A 19,763-nucleotide genomic window follows, 5' to 3' on the forward strand; every position below is an offset into this window, starting at 1 on the left:
CCTAAAGTACAGCGACCTATCCACCCTGGAGGAAGCCAGGCCCACAGGTTAGTTCCACATATCCAGTGGGTTCCATTTGGAGCTGGCCATCTAATTCCAGGTCACCTTACCCAATCAGTAGCAAAACATTCAGTAGCCTGGAGTACTATTATTTGGGAACACATTTCTAATGATAGCCATCCTCGATACTGTGTGTTATTTGTCCAAGTATCCTACGTATGATTCTTTTGTTCCCAGCATAAAACTGCCTTTTAACTGAGCTGTCCAATCGTGGGTGTGAACCACAAATATGTATCCCGGATCTGATATATGCCATCTTCAGTATAGCGATAAGGAGGGTTTTATAACTTAGGCTCATATTTGATTGGGGAGTTATGGCTTGATAGCAATCCCCTTTCCTTCCAAATAGCTCCATGGGCATGTAGTACCAGGAAAGCATATTTGGAGTCAGTATAAATGTTAATTCTTAGACTTTGGCAATTGCAAAGTGCTAGTGAGCACTATGGCACACCTAGCTTTTCTTATTTTTTCTATGAAAACTACTGTCATCAAAAAACCAACTGTCATTCATATTTTTAACAGGGGCATCTTAAATCTGGCCAGATAGAGTAAGCAAGATCAATAACCTTTTTGCTCTATAGAGAAAGAAGTACAGTGGTCAGGTTCAGGCATACAGGTAACTAGGTTTAAAGTTTGACAAGTTTTATTTCTGGCATATCTGTTAATGTAGCCCAGTATTTAATAAGTTGGCCTCCATCATCCATTGGTGGCCTTTGGCTTCTAAGACAAATCTGGACCTGATGTGACATCATTATAGTCAAGGACTGTCCCATAGTGAGCTTTGAGGCTCTTTTATAGGAGGGCTGTTCCATGCTTAGCTAAAGCATCTATTTGCAATTGCACCTCAACAGAGGTGGCCTCTAGGATAAATATGACAAAGGGGTGAAACCAATAAGACCTTTGAGTGGTCCAACCTTAACAATATCCTGATTACAGAGGATCACTGGCAAGTGAGAAAACTTGTCAAGAGATAAGGGGAGTCCCCCATGGATCATTCAATCCACTCAAAGAAAGTGGGGTCATCCATTATCTCCACAAGTCCATAGTTAATCCTATGGAGTGCGATAGGTTGGCTTTTAGGCAATTTCATTATTACAGTTGTTTAATCAACTGTGGGGTCTGATAATATCCCCACAAAACAGTAAGATCGACTAAAGAAGCTATTGTACAACTTCTCTGAAGTTTACCTCAAATTGTTTAGCTTAGGTAAACATTTAAAGACAATCAAATCTAGAATTTAACATCCATAAAGGTGTGTTATTAAAACATAATTTTTCTCTCTAAAATAACCCTCATTTCCAGAGATAGCCAAATCAGGACTAATTCACTTGTGAAACAAGTCCAGTTTTAACAAACTTGGCCTAATTATTTACATAAGCTCAGTAAGAACAGTGACTGTGATCAATAGATCTTTTAGAATCTGCTTTGCTGGAACTTTGTATAAGGAATCTCTAGGTTGAACTTTTAGTAGCCTCTCCGGGCCAGAAGCCAAGCCCTGTACTTGCCATCAGATATGACTGCAATACCTGTTGATTTGGGTGAGTTCCTCTTCCTGAGACTGCAGCTACCAAGGAGTGACATTCTTTACTCACCTGGTGAGGCTGCTGGGAACTCTGTAAGCAAGGTATCAGGCCAACAGTCCCAAGGGGCTTTATGGCTCCAGGTTTCATAAAGTCAACCTTAGTTCCTTAAAGCTGTCTGGTCATATCTGAGTCTTTTCAAATATGACATCCCAGTCAAAGCCTTGGTAAAATAACCCGTGTTTCCAATTCTTTCCTGTTACAAGGAGAACAGATTCTTATTGAACTTATGCAAATGACTGATTGCCATGGAAGAAAGAATACTTACTGAGACCTTTTGGTTTCAGAGGGTTCAGATAGAGAGAAAATTTGAATGCCTTGAGCACTTTTACAAATGAGCACTTTTACATCTCTATAATTTACAGATAACTTAAGAAAAAGTATCCCTAGTCTGGAAGAGCAAACATTAGAGAGAACGAGCAATGTTTAAAGTAAGACAAAACATTAAGAGACACAACACTATAATCTTTTAGTTCATTTAGTCCCATGTTACTAATTCTGGTGAGTGCGGCTTTAGTCAGTTCTGGAAATTCTTACGCATTTCAGTTTTAGGATTTTCAAGCATATCAAATATCTGTATTTGTCCTGAAAGTCCTTTATAGGAATCTCCTTGAAGATAAAACTCATTTTACCAGAGAATTAAAACAATTATAAATGACAAAAACTCAGAATGGATATGGTTAAAGCTAAAGAGACACGGGAGTTTACAATTTAGCTGCAAGGAAATCAGGTTATTTCTGTGATACATAGCATTTCCATAATTACAGTATCAAGCGATGATCTCTCAAAACGTTAAAACTTTAGGAAGTGCGTAGAATCTCTAGAATAGTTATAGCATTTTCCCAAATGTAACCCAAGGTTTATCATTGGTTCAGTAGTACTTCATGAGCAACTTCACATACCAAGGAAAAGCCTGAGTTAAAGAGATTTACGATTTAAATCTTGTCAACATTTGCTAAAATCTTAGAAAGTTTTAAAGCACATGCCTAAATATAATTAGGGATGTTAAACACCTGATAAAACTGAACATAGAAACTCGTTTTTCTGGGCAGGCAAAGAGAAAACCATTTACATTTTCTTAACAGCAGATCAATTGATCTAAGAAAACATTGTCCTTTTGAACAGAGACAATTTCAGTCTTGTACCAATGTGTCCTTAAAACCCATTCATTTCAATCTTAATCCATTCTTGACCATAGCTAAAATTCCTTTTCTGAAGATTTCCCTTCACAAACCTTCTACAACTTTCCTTTGCATTCAGGTTTTGTCCCAAGCCATTTCCTTCCAAACAACCATCTCATTTAGGACAAAATTACCTTCCTTTACCTTCAACAAAATGTATTCCCATTCCTTAAATCTTTCTTACATATCTCCTACTTTCCTACATACAGAGTTTCCCTTTATTTCCATCAGTCTTAGTTACACTAAGCAGAACTTTGTATTCTTAGAAACACCTTTAGTTATTAACCAATTGTGAACTGTTACAACAGAATTCTTCAGGTGGCAATTTATGAATCAGTTAAGTGGCAAACAAGTTTACCAACAGATTTAAATACTCTTAGTTTCTTTGCAGTAAGAAGTCAAAAGCACAAACCTACATCCAGAAATTAACGACTTAGCATTTTATCCTATTTGGTTAAGACCAGATGTCCACAATTTAATTCCATTTGTCATCCAAGCAAAACTTTAAAACTTTCAGGTTACCAAAGACTTTGAAAGCTACTTCAGCAATTACCCATTAGAAATTTGAGACAGACAATTAACCATCAGTTTAGTCATTTCTTTGCTAACAAATTTTAATAAATAACATGAGCTTATTTGACCTTCAGTAAACTTTGATAGAATAAAAGCTTCACATTTACTGCTGTAAACTTAAAAGACAGGTCTTAATTAAACCAACAAACTTAACTTAGTTCCAATAGTGATTTATGTTCCACCTGGGCCCACTCCACTTTGAATGTTTACTTGAGACATGCGTGGGAAGATCTGGAGTGGGGGTGTTAGGTCCAGGGGGGGCTCTTCTCGCTCCTTGACAGTGAAGAGAGAAGGAGCCGTGGTGCATGATCTAGAAGCCAGTCATGCAGGCTGCACACACGTTGGTACAGAAACACGTAAGGGGAAAACAGAGGAAACAAAGTGCTGCCAGGAGGCAGAGAAGGGATTCCTGGTTTCGGAGCTCATAAGCCCCAACAGAGGAGCAGATGCCATGCTTTCCCACCAGCAAGGGGGGAGGGGTTAGGCAGTCCAAGTCAGGCCAGAGAACACAGGGAAACTTCCCCGAAACAAAGAGAGTTTCGGCAGCTGCTTGGGAATATTCCTTATGGTCTCTGTCTCGAGTTAGACCAACCCCAGTTGGCTCCAGTTATAGCCATTAACACGGGATGTGAGTGAGGGAGAAGCCCCCACATCTATTAAGAGAAACAGAGGAATAAAGCCAGAGTCCCCTTTGCTAGGGATGGCCCAGCAACCTGGGTTTACTAGAAGAAGGCTTATTTATGTAATTTCCATCCAATATGTCAGGAGAAAGTTTACTAGCTGACTCATTTGGGCAAACACATTCCGCAAAAGCCCCTTAGTCCAGGGTCCTGGTGCAGAGCAATAAAGGCCTAGGTATGAGCAGTGAAGGTATCCTAGGTCCATTTGCCCTGTTTCCTGCAGAGATCTAACTGATAGATCCCACTGAGGCCATGCAGTGTTACAGGAGCTCAGTCCTTTCCTAAGTTTTGCAATCCAAATTATTTCCAGTGGGTTAAAAGGCACCCCGAGGTAGAGTCCTTGGGAACTGAAGAAGCCTACTCAGGCCATGCTTCCAGAAAAGTAATGAAGGTCCATTACCAAATCCCCCCTGACTCCTGGGTAGCGTCCCACGCAGGATATGTCAGAGGTTCCTGTGTATCAAAAGCGACCAGAGGCGTCCCTCAAGATATCGCTATTGATCACCGTCATGCCTTAAAAGGCCCTGGAAGGGTGCCGGCGTCCCTCCACTTCCCCATCACATTCTAGGCTGCCAATGGGTGCCTGGTGAATGGACGAGGAAATTGTGCCATGCCAAGCCATTGTCTATCCTGAAGACTGCATACTGTTTTGCCATATTAACCCACAAAAACGCTAGAGAAGTTTGGCAAGGGGAAATTACCCAATTTCATAGCTTTAGGCGGTTTGCAGAAGACACTGACGAGAAACAGTAAAGATTGAAATCCATCATGGTCTATGCGACATTCCAACACATGTGGTTTTTGCAGCCAACTTCCCTAGGAAACGGTCCCCGGTTGCGTTTTAATTCAATCGGGTACTGGTTTCGGCCGGCTCCCAGTGGAGGTCTCGCGGCCAGAAGTGGCTAGACCGGGCATGTGGAGGGGATCACATTAGATCAATCAGGAGGAAACCTCACACGGGAGTCTTAAGATTGGCAGCCGTCCTGGTGACTTAGGTGGCTGTCCCGTGCCCAAGAGAGACAACTTTCTATAAGAACAGGAATAGAGTGAGGCCATCAAGTTTCTGGGTCTTATTGCCATTCCGGCCAGGGTACTAGCTTACAGCCAAAAGGCAGACGCTCTCCTCCCTGTGGAGTAGCCACGGGCTAGAGGATTACAGCCTGAGCAATTGACATGCAAGTGCTCCAATAAGACCATACTCCTTGAAAAAGCCCTGGAATGAGAGTACAGGAAAAGGAGAGAAAGTACTCACCAATTTGCACCGAAGCTCAGAGTCCAAATGTAAAGACTCACAAATCTCCTGGCTGGCTTGCCAAAAATGATGAAGTCCCAGAACCTTAAGTCAGGTTCGGTGTGGTGAGGAGGTTCGGAGCCGACGACTAAAGAAAGAATTCTTAAGACGTCATTGGTGCAAAATGGTGGTTTATTAAAGCACGGGGACAGAACCCGTGGGCAGGAAGAGCTGCTGCCCCGGGTTGTGAAGGTGGGCATATTATATACCCCACGGTTGGGGGGGAGGTGGTAAAGGAATGGGGGATTTTGACAGAGTTCTCACATGCTAGGGAGGGTCTACAAGGTGCCGGGGGGGAGTCTTTGCCATTATGGCTTGATTAATGTCGTCTTTAGGTCAAGCACTAACATCAAGATAATGGGGGATTCTTGGTGGGGCATTATGATCTGGCTATCATTTACATTCCTTTCTACCCCAGTCTCCTCCAGTTTATGGTGGGAGGGGGACATTAGGGCTTCAGGAACCAAGAGTTATTCGCCTCTGGAAATTTGTGCTATTGATAAGGTAACCTCCCTGTTCAGGTCTCTAGGACATCTTGTAGGGCAAGGGAGATTCCTGTTCTGCAGGATTGTGATCCCTGCAAGTTAACTATTTATCATTTTATGGCAGTCATGGGTGCCTGAGGAATGCCACACATATGGAGGGGAGCGGGTGAAGAGGGGGTGCAAGGCGCCAGCTTTTGCTTTGTCCTCAGCCAGCCTCCTGCTCCCTCATCACTTGTATGACCTCAAGAACGAGTGCCTCCTTAAATTTTGTGCCCTTGGTGCCTCTCTTGCCTCACCCCAGCCTCTCCCCTGTTGATACCCTGCCTCACCTGGTTCAGTAATCTTCACACCGAGATCAGATGCGATGACACTCAGAGGACAGATTCCCACGAATTTATCAGTCCAAGTGGCTGATGACTAGCACCGGAAGGTCAATTTATTCATTTATAGAGCTTGGTTATTTTAGGTAGCCACTGACTACCCAGCAGAGGCGGGGAGGAAGCTATTACAATAATACCAAACCCTCACCAAACTTCTACCATGTGCCACGCAGCGCAGCAAAATGCTGTCCACTCGATATCTCATGGAATCCCTGCAACAATCCTAGGAGACAGAGGCATGGATATAGGATTCCCATGTGACAGAGAGGAAACAGGGACTACGTGAGAATAAGGGATTTACTCGGGACCTTGTAGAGACGTAGGAATCCAGGTGTGAGCAGAGGAGAGCCTGGTGTGGAGCCCACCCGGGAGATGAGAATTGTCTGAGCTGGAGACGCAGAAGCAGCAGACAAGGGGGTAAGACCGGCTAGGTATCAGAAAGGCCAAATGGTCAGGCCAGCAGCCCCTGGCTGTGGGCAATGCCGGGAGGAAGGGGTTAGCGAAGACGGCCAGTTTTCCGGCTTTCCAGCGTCCACCACCTGGTGGGGGAATGACGACTGAACAGCCTTTGCTCTTCCGGACAGTAGAAGCTGGTATCAGAGACAAGGTGCTCCTTCCTGCATTATTTGGAAGCCCCAGTGAGTGAAGGACGAGATGGAAGAGTGAGAGAGCTTTTCACAGATTTATCAGGCAGCCGTGGGGCACACAGCCTTGGAACCTTCCACTCAGAGCCCCTCTAAACACTCTCTGTCCACGGGAACATGTGATTTCTCAGCCGGTTTCTCTGTATCCGTCAGGATCAAGTCCAAACTCCGCAGACTCCCGTTATCTCTACCTGAGCCGCCTTATCTCTCTGCAGGCTCCTTGCTCACAGGCCAGCCTGCAGCAGTTCCTCGAAGTTCTAAGGTCCCCTTCTGATCTCGGCCTTTGTTCCCTTTTCTTGGAAAGCACCTCCCTTTTCCCCTCCCCCCTAACAGGTCCTCAAGCCCTTTCAGGAATCTGGTGACAGTGATAGCTCAGGCTTCTGGGCTGTATTCAGAGATCACCCCCTTTGGGAAGTCTTTCTCCCCGCTTCCCCCACCCCCCCAATCCCAAGGCACTGGGTCCTCCCTCTCACCTCCTCAGAATCAACAGAACTGTGTGCTTATAAGCCTTACCATGCACCAAGCAGCACGCTTGGTGCTCTAATTATGAGTCTTGGTATTTTCCCAAGTACAGTATTTCCACCCCGGGACACATGAAATGTTTCTGACTCAGATGAACTTTAAAAGTTTGAATAGCTGGGTATTATAAAGGGCACGAATTGCATGGAGCACTGGGTGTGGTGAAAAATAATGAATACTGTTATGCTGAAAATAAAAAATAAATTTAAAAAAAAGAAAAAAAAAATGAATAAAACCAAGTCTTCTGGGAAGAAAAAAAAAAAAAAAAGTTTGAATAGCTGTGCATTTGCTTTAGTGTTCTTTAGAAAAAAAAAGAAAGAAAAGGACTCACACACTAAACCCAAGATGTCACAAACATTGCTGCTTAGGACAAAGCAAAAATGCCCGGCAATGTGAGGGGAGGAACCTGGCAGGGAGAGCAAACATTTTAAAGGGGGAGGGGCTGATATCCGAGGTTCTGGGAAATCGCACTTAATCCTTACAACAACCTTGTGAAAATGGTATCTTCACGTTGCTGAGGTAGAAGCCGGTGCGTCCCAGAGGTTAAATAACTTGCCTCTGGTCACCGACCCGCACTTGCAAGGAGGGCATAGGGTTGGCTCTCCTTCTGGACTGGGGCCTCCCCGCCTAGCAAAGCCCCCGCCTGGACTCTGTCTCCCTCTCTGGATGGTTGGTGGTCCTGGAAAACAGGAACATGCCTTTATCGTCTGTGCATCTTGTGCTCAGGACATGTCCCAACACAGCAGAACTGACTGCCTGAGAGACTAGTGCATGGTTTGCAAGACACTCACCTGCATTTTCACTCATTCTGGAGAAAGATTTTTTAATTCCTTTTTTTGCTTCTCGGGGGAGGGCACGGGGATCAAAGTCTCACCTTCAAGCCAGGAGCATCAAAGAGGGACCAAACTCCCCAGATGCCACAGAGGCCAGGGAGCTGGGAGTCTGGTGGGGCAGGAGTATAGGGGGTAGAGAAAGGAGGAAGAGAAAACTAATCAGGCCCTCCTCTGCAGACCCCAGGCAGGGGACCTTTAACCATGAGCACTTTTCTCCTTTTCCAGCTCAGAGCCCAGGGGGCCAAAGTCACAAGAACATCCTGTCCTCCACAGGCACTGACAGTCACTTGGGACTTAGATATTAAGAGCTAAAGCCTTGTCCTTGAGCAAGCAGACACTCTGTGGGTCAAATCCAGTTTCACAACTGACACACTTCCTGAGGGTCATTTGCGTTTTTCTTTTCTTTATTACATTTTCTTACTTGTAACGATATAATATAAGTTCTTGGTCAAACAATTGGGAGGAGGGAAAAATAGATAAGTATTTATACTTTTGATATATTCTTATATGTGTCTACATGATTATAAATATATAATATAAACATTTCTTTTTTAAAAAAAGATTTTATTTATTCATTTGACAGACAGAGATCACAAGTAGGCAGAGAGGCAGGCAGAGAGAGAGGAAGAAGCAGGCTCCCTGCTGAGCAGACAGCCCGATGTGGGGGCTCAAGCCCAGGGCCCTGGGATCATGACCTGAGCCGAAGGCAGAGGTTATAACCCACTGAGCCACCCAGGCTCCCCTAAATATATATAATGTAAATAAATATATAGCATATATAATTGTATATAATTTTCTTTATCAATATTTCTTCCCACCCAGAAATGCCTAACATTTGTATGTATAGACGAAGGAGGAGGAAGAAGAGGAGAGAAAGGTTGAGAGGCTGTTCCTTGACAGGGCAAGCTGGGTTTAAAAGGGTCTTTCTTACCTGTTGCCATTCCTTGACGGGGTCTTCCTCTGTAGACATCTGGGATGGAGTTTGAGGTCCTTGGACCTTGAGAGAGGGAGATGGGAAGAGGGCCTGACATCTGAGAAGCAGCAGCTGGCTGCCTACCACAGAGGTAGGACAGAGAGAAAGCCGGACAAGAAGGCACGCCAGGTGATCACAGGTGGCCCGCAGACTGAATTTCGAGAAAAGTTGTCTTTCCTGTGGTGCCCACTCAATGACATTTTCAAATTTTTAGGAAAGCCCGTGACTTTAAACAGCTAGTCTTGGTGCTTTGGGGACATGAAGGAAAGGGTGAAGTGACATTGAATAAGCAAGTAGCTGTGTATGGACCAGGAGCTAAGGGCAGGAGACAGAAGTCATAGCTTAGTGCACGAGGAAGGTGACTCATCACCGTCACAAGCACTCTAAGAGAGAGCCTCAGGAGTTAATCAGAGCAAACAGTGTTCATATTACCCCAGACAGAGGAGGGTGAGTTTTGGGGTTTGGGTTTTGTTTTGTTTTTGTTTTTGTTTTTCCCCAAATGCTCCTCTCTCTGCCCCTCCCCCCACTTGTGGGTGCACTCTTATAAATAAGTAAGTAAAATCTTATTTATTTGGGTGGGGGAGCAGAGGAAGAGGGAGAAGCAGACTTTTTTTTTTTTTGAAGATTTTATTTATTTATTTGACAGACAGAGATCACAAGTAGGCAGAGAGGCAAGCAGAGAGAGTGGAGGAAGCAGGCCCCCTGCTGAGCAGAGAGCCCCACGTGGGGCTCAATCCCAGGACCCTGGCATCATGACCTGAGCTGAAGGCAGAGGCTTTAACCCACTGAGCCACCCAGGCATCCTGAAAAGGCAGACGTTTTAACTACTGAGCCACATAGGCACCTCCAAAGAATGAGTTTTAAAGGAAATGTCTGGGGACACCTGGATGGCTCTGTCCCTTAAGCGTCAGACTCTTGGTTTTGGCTCGGGTTGTGATCTCTGGGTCCTGAGATGCAGTCTCAACTGGGAGTCCACTTGGGATTCTCTCTCTCCCTCTCCCTCCTCCTCTGCTCCTCCCCTCTACCCCTACCCTTTCCCTTTCTCCCTTCCCCTCCTCTCCTCATACTCTTGCTCTCTCTCTCTCTTTCTCAAAAATAAATGAATATGTTTAAAAAAGAAATAACTAAAGGAAATGTCTGGAGAATACAGACACTTTCGTATGCACACAGACACACACAGACACAATCTCTTTCTTCCCCCTCTCCAGGTTAATGCCAGGAAACCAGAAGGAAAAATAAAGTTGGCCAGAAAAAACTCCTGTTCGCCTTGGACTGGGACCATGTGTCCTTGAGAAAAGCTAGGCCGAGGGCCCCAAAGCCCACTGTCAGGCTGTCTGGGACGGAGAACTTTAACCAGTTGCAGAAACACTATCACACCCCATGCTTGGCCTCTGCTGTCTTTTGTAGCCTCTGGTTGCTGGCAAGTTGCTGCTTGACTCACTGAGGAATTTGAACTGCAGTATTCTAAGAGACAGTCACCTTCATCTCTGGATGCACAGAGACGTAGTCCAGGAAGCAAGGTTTCTTAAGAAGTCCTCGGCACCAGGGGTGGAGGGATGTGCACCTTGGTTTCAAGCCATTCCCTTTTCCAAGGACTCCCACCTGCCGCTGCCAACTCAGCCTAGCTCCTTCTCCATCTCTCGCTCCCTAGGGAGTCTTTTCCTTTGTGGTTGTTACCGATCTTTTCCTGATCATAAAATTGAGGTTATGCTAAATTGAAGGTTTAGGAAAGTATTGAAAAAGGTGCTCACTGTCTCCAGTAAAATGTTGCAAAGATCAGATTATATATATATATAATTTTGATTCCTTTCCTTTTCACGTTTCTTCCTGGAGAGGTTTATTTATTCCTGGAGGATGAGCAGAATTGGTACGATTGTAGTGGGTTTTTTTTTTTTCCCCCTTGGATTATTTAGGAACAGCTTTAATTTCTGGAATAATGGTAAATTGTTGTGGTGACACCTGAATCTTTGTCTTGTTCCTGATTTTAATGGGGATGGCTTTGCTGTGTCACTTTTGTTGTTGTTGTTGTTGTTGTTTTAAAAGATTCACTTTTAGAGACAGAGAGTGCAGGAAAGAGTGTTCAGGGAGGGAGGGGCAGAAGGAGAGAGAGCATCTCAAGCAGACTCCCCACTGAGCACAGTGCCCAACCTTGAGCTCAACCTCGTGACCCTGAGATCATATCCTGGGCCAAAATCAAGGGTCAGACACTTAAGCTTAACAGACTGAGCCCCTGAGGCGCCCCTGCTTTGCCCCTTTTAATTATGTTTTTTTTTAAGATTTTATTTATTTATTTGACAGACAGAGATCACAAGTAGGCAGAGAGGAAGGCAGAGAGAGAGGGGGAAGCAGGCTCCCCACCGAGCAGAGAGCCTGACACCAGGACCCTGAGATCATGACCTGAGCCGAAGGCAGAGGCTTTAACCCACTGAGCCACCCAGACGCCCCTATGATATTGATTCTTATTTATACCAGTCAGATTTTGGGCATTGAGACAGAGGTTCTTTACCAAGAAAAAGAAAGTATATTTCTAAAATCAAAGTTCACTATTTAAAAATAAATTTAAAATAATTAAAAAATGAAAATAAATGAGAAATGGATATTGAAATTTATCAAATTTTTCAAAAATGTCTGTCAAGAGGACAGATATTGATGAATTTTATGAGAATATTTTTCATATTAAACTATCCTTATATCCTTATATAACATCACTTGGCATTTCATGCACTACAGAGTTTATTTGCTGGAATTTTATTTAAAATTTTTGTTTCGATATACATAAATAAACATCATCTGTATTTTTTGTTTTAACTTTATTCTGAATTAGCCTCATAAACTGAATTGTGATGCAATCCATTGTTTTCCCTGTCCCTTGTTCAAGAACAAGTTCTTTATCATGAGAATTATCTACTCCTTCAATGTCTTTTTAAGAGTTTTCTCTTGTAATCACTTAGCCCATCATCTTTTGTGAAGGCAATCAACTTCTCTTTCATATTTATTGCTTTGTTTAGATTATTATCCATTTCTTCTTTTTTTTTAAGATTTTTTTTAAGATTTTTTTAAGATTTTACTTATTTCTTTGACAGAGAGATAGAGAGAGATCACAAGTAGACAGAGCAGCAGGCAGAGGGAGAGGGGGAAGCTGCCGGACTTGATCCCAGGACGCTGGGATCATGACCTGAGCTGAAGGCAAATGCCTAACCAACTGAGCCATCCAGGCATCCCTATTAGCCATGTCTTGATCCAAGTTCGGTACTTCACATTTTACTGGAGAAAGATAGATTTTATATGGATTTTCAAGTGTATTGCTGAGTTTTGCATAATTTAAAAAAATTTCTGTGTCTATAATTTTCACTACTCAGTTCCGTGTAGAGATTTAAAATGGCAGGACCACGGGGCACATCAGTAGTACAGTTGGTTAAGTGTCTGACTCTTCTTTTCCCTCAGGTCATGATCTCAGGTCATGGATCCAGCCCAGGGCTGGGCATGGAGCCTGCTTGGCAGTCTCTCTCCCTCTGCCTCTGCCCCTTCCCCCCTGCTCCTACACACTCTCTCTCTCCCTAAAAAAGAAAAAATAAAATAAAATAAATTAAAAATGACCTGACCTCAGGCTCAGAGGCCCTGGATTCAAATCTCCATTTTCTTACTTCCTCTTATGATGAGATTAGATAAGTTACTGGCTTCTAAAACGCAAAAATGAAAAATAGATATAATAGGATTTTGCACTTTATAAGGATGCTAGGAGGGGAAGGAGGGTAGGCAGAGTACTTAGCGCAATGCCTAGAACATGGAAATATTCAGTAAATGTGGGCTGTTTTAATATTGGATATTTGCATTTTTCCCACATTTTTTCCATTATCATATAAGCAAAACATTACCTATTTTTGTTTTTGTTTTTTACCTAAGACTGTCTACGTCTACAAAATTACTAGTGTATTTTTTTTCTGTTTTACCTTTGTCTTTCCTTTCTCTGGATTTCCTTCAGACTATTTTGCTTTCTAACTTCTGAAGCTTATTGCTTAATTCTGTTACTTTCCTTCTTGCTTATTTAATGGTGAAAGCATTTGTTGCTTTGAATTTGCTTCTCATTACAGCTTTGTCAGGCCCTATAGCATTGCTATGTAGTATGCTAATTACTGCTATGTTTGAAATATCCAACAGTTACATTTTGGTTTCATTTTTGACAGAAGAGTTTTTTAGGAGAGAATCCCTGTATTTTCATAGGGTTGAGTCTTTTTGTTGATTGTAGTTATGTTATTAATATTGGTTAGAGGATGCTCTGAATAATTCATGCTTTGGGGAATTTACTGAAATTTTCTTTGTTGAGTAATATATAATCAGTATCAAAGTGATCTATAAGTCCTAGAGAGTGTTTTGTTTATAAGAAAAAGGAATATGATATTTATCTATAAAATTGACTTTCTTGATTACATCATTCAGACTTTCTATCCCAATGCCATCTGTATATGCTATAGACAATATATGACTGAAAATTTTCTAGTAGCTGTGTTGAAAAGTAAAAAGAAATAGGTGAAATTGATTTTAATTAGCATATTTATACAACACCCTGTATCCAAAATATTATCATTTCAATATAAAATATACTAATGAGGGTGCCTGGGTGGCTCAGTGGGTTAAGACTCTGCCTTCAGCTCAGGTCATGGTCTCAGAGTCCTGGGATTGAGCCCCGCATCAAGTTCTCTGCTCAGCAGGGAACCTGCTTCCCCCTCTCTCTCTGCCTGCCTCTCTGCCTACTTGTGATCACTCTCTGTCAAATACATAAAATCTTTAAAGAAACATAAAAATAAAAATAAAATATACTAATGAAATGTCTTACATTTTTGTCTACTATTAATGTGTCTTTTACATTTGTAGCACTTCTAGATTCAGATATTAAATTGCCATCAGGAATCCTTGATCTATATTTAGATTCCATAAAATCTACATTTCAAAAGGTAAATTCAGATGCCTCTGTTGTTCTCAGTAGTCTTAAAAATTTGTCAATATTGAATCAAGTATCCTTTTTAAGAATTATATTAAAATTAATTAAAATTAAATACAATTAAAAATTCAATTTCCCAGTCCCACCAGTCACATTTCAAGGGCTCAGCAGCCACATGTGGCTACTCTCTGATGAACTGGGCAGCACAGCTATCCTTACTTATTTTTGCCTGCTAGATCTGCCAAATAAAGCTGTACTAAAATGCCCAACTACTTTTTGAGGAATTGTTAATGTTATTTACATGTGATAATGGTATTTGCATATTTTTTGGATTTTTAATTGAGGTGTAATTGACATATAACATTATATTTGTTTTAGGTGTGCAACTTCCTGATTTGTTAATGTACATATTGTGAAATGATCATCACCATATGTCTGTGAACACTGATCCCCTGTGTTTAAAAAATTCCTATATTTTACAAATATATGTTGAAATATTTACAAATAAAATTAAGTGATCTTTGAAAAGGGTTTCACACCATATGGGAAAGGAGAAAGTAGGCTTGAGTATAAGTGAAAATACAATGACTCTGAGTTGATAATTACTAAAGCTTAGGTCCACAGGTACTTAGGAATTCATGACACTTTTCAGTTTACAATTTTTATATATTTGATATTTTTCATAATACAAAATAAATTTTTTTAAAATTTAGATGAAATTTTTTCACTTATGAATTCTATCGAAATTTCCAGTACAGGGGCATCTGGGTGGCTCAGTCGGTTATATGTGGACTTTTGATCTTGGCTCCAGGCATGACCTTGGGGTTGAGGGATAGAGCCTCAGGTTGCGCTCCCCAATCTGTGCAGACTCTGTTTAAGATTCTCTCTCTCCTTTCTCTACCCTCCCCTGCTTACACCATCCCCTCAGTGAATAAGTGAAATCTTAAAAAAAAAATTTTTTCCTGTGCAAGGATGCGTGGGTGGTGCATCTGATTCTTGGTTTCTGCTCAGGCCATAATCTCAAGGTAGTGAGATAGAGCCCTGAGTCGGGCTCCACACATTAGAGTCTGTTTAAGATTCTCTCTTCCTCTGCCTTTGCCCCTCCAACTTGTGCTCTCACTCTCTCAAATGAATAAATAAATCTTTAAAAAAATCTCCAGCACATTGCTTTATGTATTTCAATGCTAGGTTATTTTATTTTTATAATCATAACTGAAAAATTAAATAAGTCTAACTACTTATATATAATCAGAACTCAACTTTATTTTTTTCCTGCTGATCTCTAAATCTTCAATGGGAAGTTCTTGCCTTCCTCATAAAAACTCAGTTTTTCTAGTCACTTTTAGTGACGTTAGGATTACTTTAAGTCACAAATTTAGTATGGTGGTTAAAGGTGGCTACAGATTCTTTGATGTTCTTTCTATGGAATGCTGGGGTCCACTCCTCTCCCCTCTAATTGGGGCTGTGCTTGCTTTGACCAATGGAATGTGGCAGAAGCGATCTTGTATAATTTCTGAAGCAAGGCCGTCAGAGCTTCACAGCTTTTTTCCCACTCTTGGTACACTCCCTTCTTTAATCCAGTCACCGTGTTCTGTGAAGCCTAAGCTGCATGGAGAGACCACATGAAAGAGAATCAAGACACCTGGTTGACAGCCCTCCTGAGCTCCCTGCCAGCAGCTGTGTGAGCGAGCCATCTTGGACAACATTCAACTGGCCAACAGAGTAGAGTAGGTCAACACAGCCTTTTTCTCCACTGCCACCAGCCCTTTTCCTCAGACACAAGTTGGGTAACACCATCTCATGTCCTCATTTGCTGCAGAGCACTCCAACCTCACCCTCTAAGGGTTCCATGAAGCCACCTCCCTAGACTTGAGTAAGGAAGGAAGCATGGCCATCTTGGATTGGTGCTGAGACAGAAAGATGTAAAGTGGTGGGGAAATGGAGGTAATAGTCACAGCCACCATTCCGTGCCATCGGCCTGGCCCACCACTGGCTGCATCTGCTCCTGCCTAAACTTCCTGCTCTGTTAAAAAAAAATTAAAAAAAAAAAAAGTCTTCTTTCTACCACATCTAGATTCTTAGTATCTCCTTTTTTTTCTTGAGGAGCAAAAAGTGAAAGTGATGGTAAGAAGAAGGAAGGAACAAGATTCCCTTACTGTTTCCAGCCAGAATGGTAAGGCCAGAGGTAAGATCAAGGCAAGGGATACAAACAATTCCCTGAGTAAATCTTTCCTCTTGGCTACTCGGAACTAAAACTTCAGGGGGAAGAAAGATGAGAGTTTTCTCCCTCCACCAGCAAGTCTCAAGTTCTCATCTGGTTCTGAAGTGATGTGTGGTGACACTATGGTGCTCTTTTCACCTCTATCCTGAATGTTTGGGGAGTGACTTGCTTGCTTTGATTTGTGATGTGTCCCACACGTACTTCACTGGGTGGTGAGGAAGAAAAACCAGGGTACTTGTGAGGACAAGGGAATTGGATTTGGGAGGTTGATACAGGAAGTGACATATTCAGCACATGTCTGCCACATTGGATAATCTTGAGTTCCATACTCTTGATTCCTTATTCCTGGACTGTCCCACCTCCTTTCTTCTAAGCTTCTTCTTCCAGAATGCCTTGACACTTCAACTCTGATATGTTTAGAACCTGCCCTATAATAACGGAGGTCAGTGAATAACAAGGCAGCATGATTCACCGGGTAGGACATTGGGCTCTATTTGAATCCTATCATCTGGGACCATCAGTTTTCTGAATCTCCTTCATTTAATGGGAATAAGTAACTCCTGTCTCTTTAAGGCTCTAGTGCCAGTCCATGAGGTGTTGCATGGAAAACAGCTACCTAGGGCTCTCAAGTGCTGTTGGTTGTGGAAGGTGGCCTCCCAAGCCTATCTGTGGTGTTAGCAGGGGTCCTCAAGTGCTCTGGAACATCCACAGCAGTCACAGTGTGGGCCTCCGAGTTATCTGATAGCTAAGTCTGGGGAAAGATGGAGTATGCTCAGCTTTGGAATGCTCAGTGTCCCATTTTATTTCAGTCAGCTGTGGTAGGTCTTTCAGGGCCCTACCCCATGGAGGAGGCCTGCACTATTCACCTCTGCCTGTGACTGGCGAAGTAAATTGGTTCATTCAACAGTGGAATGTTAAGAAGCTTTCTCCCACCCCTGAAGATATATAAGCCACATCTTGAAATCATCCCCCTTAGTAATAAAACAGATTATTTTCATCTCTATCTGTCCATCTTCTATGTCTTATTTTTCATTGATTCCAAATTCTGGAAGAAAAGAAAGCGCTGTTATTTACTGATTCCCTAGGACTTCAGTGAAGCCTTCTCTAGAATGTAGGACCACTACCTCAACCCCAGAAGCAGATCCCAGATCCCGTGTGGATCCTATGTAACCACACTGAGCTGAACACAAAGGAACAATTTTATTAACTGACAGCATAATTCATACTCTACTCACAGGCCGTCCATCAGCCAGTACCTGAGGATGATGTTTTTCTGTTAATATCACACACCAAGGACGTTAAGCTGAAACTAAAAATAAAGTAAAACATCGTGCTGGACCTGTAGATCTGCTCCAACCACTCCAGGTGACGGGAGATTTATTCTCTTGAGGAATTAAGCCAAAGAAGCCACTATAGGCAGGGCAGGTGATAAGAAACATTAGACTAAAGTAAAATTCTGTGCTTTGAACACTTGGTTCCATATCAGTTATCTAAAGCTGTGTAACAAACAACCTCAGAACTTCGTGCCTTAGAAATGGCCACCATTTTCTTAGCTTACAAATTGCTCAGCAATTTGGGATGGGCTTTTTGGGCTGGGGGTGGTGGTGTGGTGGATAAACTCCTACACGTGCCTGGGCTCAAAAACTTCATTTCTTTTGTAAACACTCTCAGGTAATTCAACCAAACTGGAGAGCAAAATAAAATAGGAATTTGAAAAAAACACGGTATCCATCCTAGCAAAGTAGCAAAGCCCAAGATGATGGACAGCTGCTCAAAAGGCAGACATACATGAGTCTATATGGGATTAAGAGGATAAGAATTTTAAAAACAAAGAAAAAAAATGAAAGAAAAGAAAGAAACCAAAAGGTTGTCATACATTTGTGGAGCAATTATAGAAAAAAAATATAGGTATGACAACACTAATGAAAAAAATTAAATAATGTTCTGCATCAACATAATAATTTAAATCATATTAATCAAAATAATATAAATATTGACTACTGATTTAAGAAATTGGTGGCAGTGGGGAGATGTGTCAGATAAACCTCATTTACCAAAAATCAGGTGAACAGATGCATAAGGAAAACCCACAACGGTCATATGATGATTATCGAGCAAAATACCAGAAGACAGCAGCCCAAGAGTTGGAAAGGTTGCTTCTGGAAAACAGACAGGAGTATGAGGAGGGATGGGGCAAGTGACAACAGCAACTTGTAAACTCTAATAAACTATTAGATTTTCAGCCTTGACAAAAATAATGTCAAAACCTTTTTTAAACAATGCCTACCTCTGCATCCTTGGTTGGGATTAGAGAGGGAGCCTCCCCTCAGAGGACAGTTTCCAAAGGGCTAAGTGCTTGTTTGCATCCTGTCTCCTGGCTGCTTCTTACCCCGACCCTCCAATTGTCCAAGTCCATTTGGAAGTGAATCACAAGATGCTTGTCCACGTTGTCCCGATAATGAATCGAGGTCAGTCTGGCCACTGGGTCTTGGGTTGATAGCTCTTCTGACTTGCCATTTCACCATGGAAATATGTAAAGAAGAAAAGCGCGCACAAGCAATGACAAGTACATCCAGTACTCGGCATGTCAGGTGTCCTATGGCTTGAGGCATGACCATATACCGAACACTTACAGTAAACCAACCCTGGGCTGAATAGTTAGATTTATTACCTGGTTTTCATTATCTTGAGGAGCCATGCACTATCCTCCTGTAGTTCAGATGAGGAAATTGACATTGAGGAAGGTTAACTGTTGTGCTAGTAAATGACATAACCAGGAGTGGGACCCATCTCTCCAGGTAATTCCAACCCTGAGTGGATGACCACCCTACAGTGCCAGCTTAGCCCTCTGTACCTGCTTCCACTGTTCTAGAGAGGTACTACTACCATGTATCGTCCTTCTACACACATTTATTTCAGTCAACTCTTCCTTAACACTGACTGGCATGGGGGGGGGGGGAGGTGGGCTTGGCCATCTTCCTGAGCTTACAGTCTCATAGGACCTCACATGAAGAGGGACCTCATCCTTGGCTCAAATGCTCTGCCATCAGCATCCTGAAAATCCAAATCTTTTAACTTTGGCTTGTCTGTGAAGTCCAATGGGACAACGGAGCATGTGTGGGAGCTTAATGGGCAATCCGTGTACCCACAGTCCCTTGCCACCCCACTCGTATAGCCCACTGGCAATGCCCCTGAGCACAGAATTCAAGTAGACCCACAACGAGCCTAAGGGCAGCAAGACCCCAAGCCAAGTACAAGTGTTAAGTCTGCAACCGAGTATCCCAGGATACCGACAGTCACAGGAAGACACACTTCCCATTTAAACCAGCACCTTCCTCAAGCACCACAAGAGAAATGACTGAGGAACTCTATTTACCCCTCCTCACTCATGTTTCCTCTCTGTT

The 19,763-nt window shown here is 42.5% G+C and overlaps 1 protein-coding gene across 1 annotated transcript in view; it reads left to right on the forward strand.

Annotated features, from left to right (window-relative positions):
• Positions 1–10,427, forward strand: part of SEL1L3 (SEL1L family member 3) — a 142,307-nt gene extending 131,880 nt beyond the window's left edge. Inside the window, exon 24 of the mRNA XM_082726752.1 lies at positions 10,408–10,427. Within this exon, the coding sequence (XP_082582878.1) occupies positions 10,408–10,412 (5 nt within the window). The 3' untranslated portion in view covers positions 10,413–10,427. The remainder of the gene's footprint in view (positions 1–10,407) is intronic.
• The last annotated feature ends 9,336 nt before the right edge of the window (positions 10,428–19,763 follow it).

This window comes from Mustela nivalis (assembly GCF_964662115.1).
Source record: "Mustela nivalis genome assembly, chromosome: 4".
NCBI classification, from domain to species: Eukaryota; Metazoa; Chordata; class Mammalia; order Carnivora; family Mustelidae; genus Mustela; species Mustela nivalis.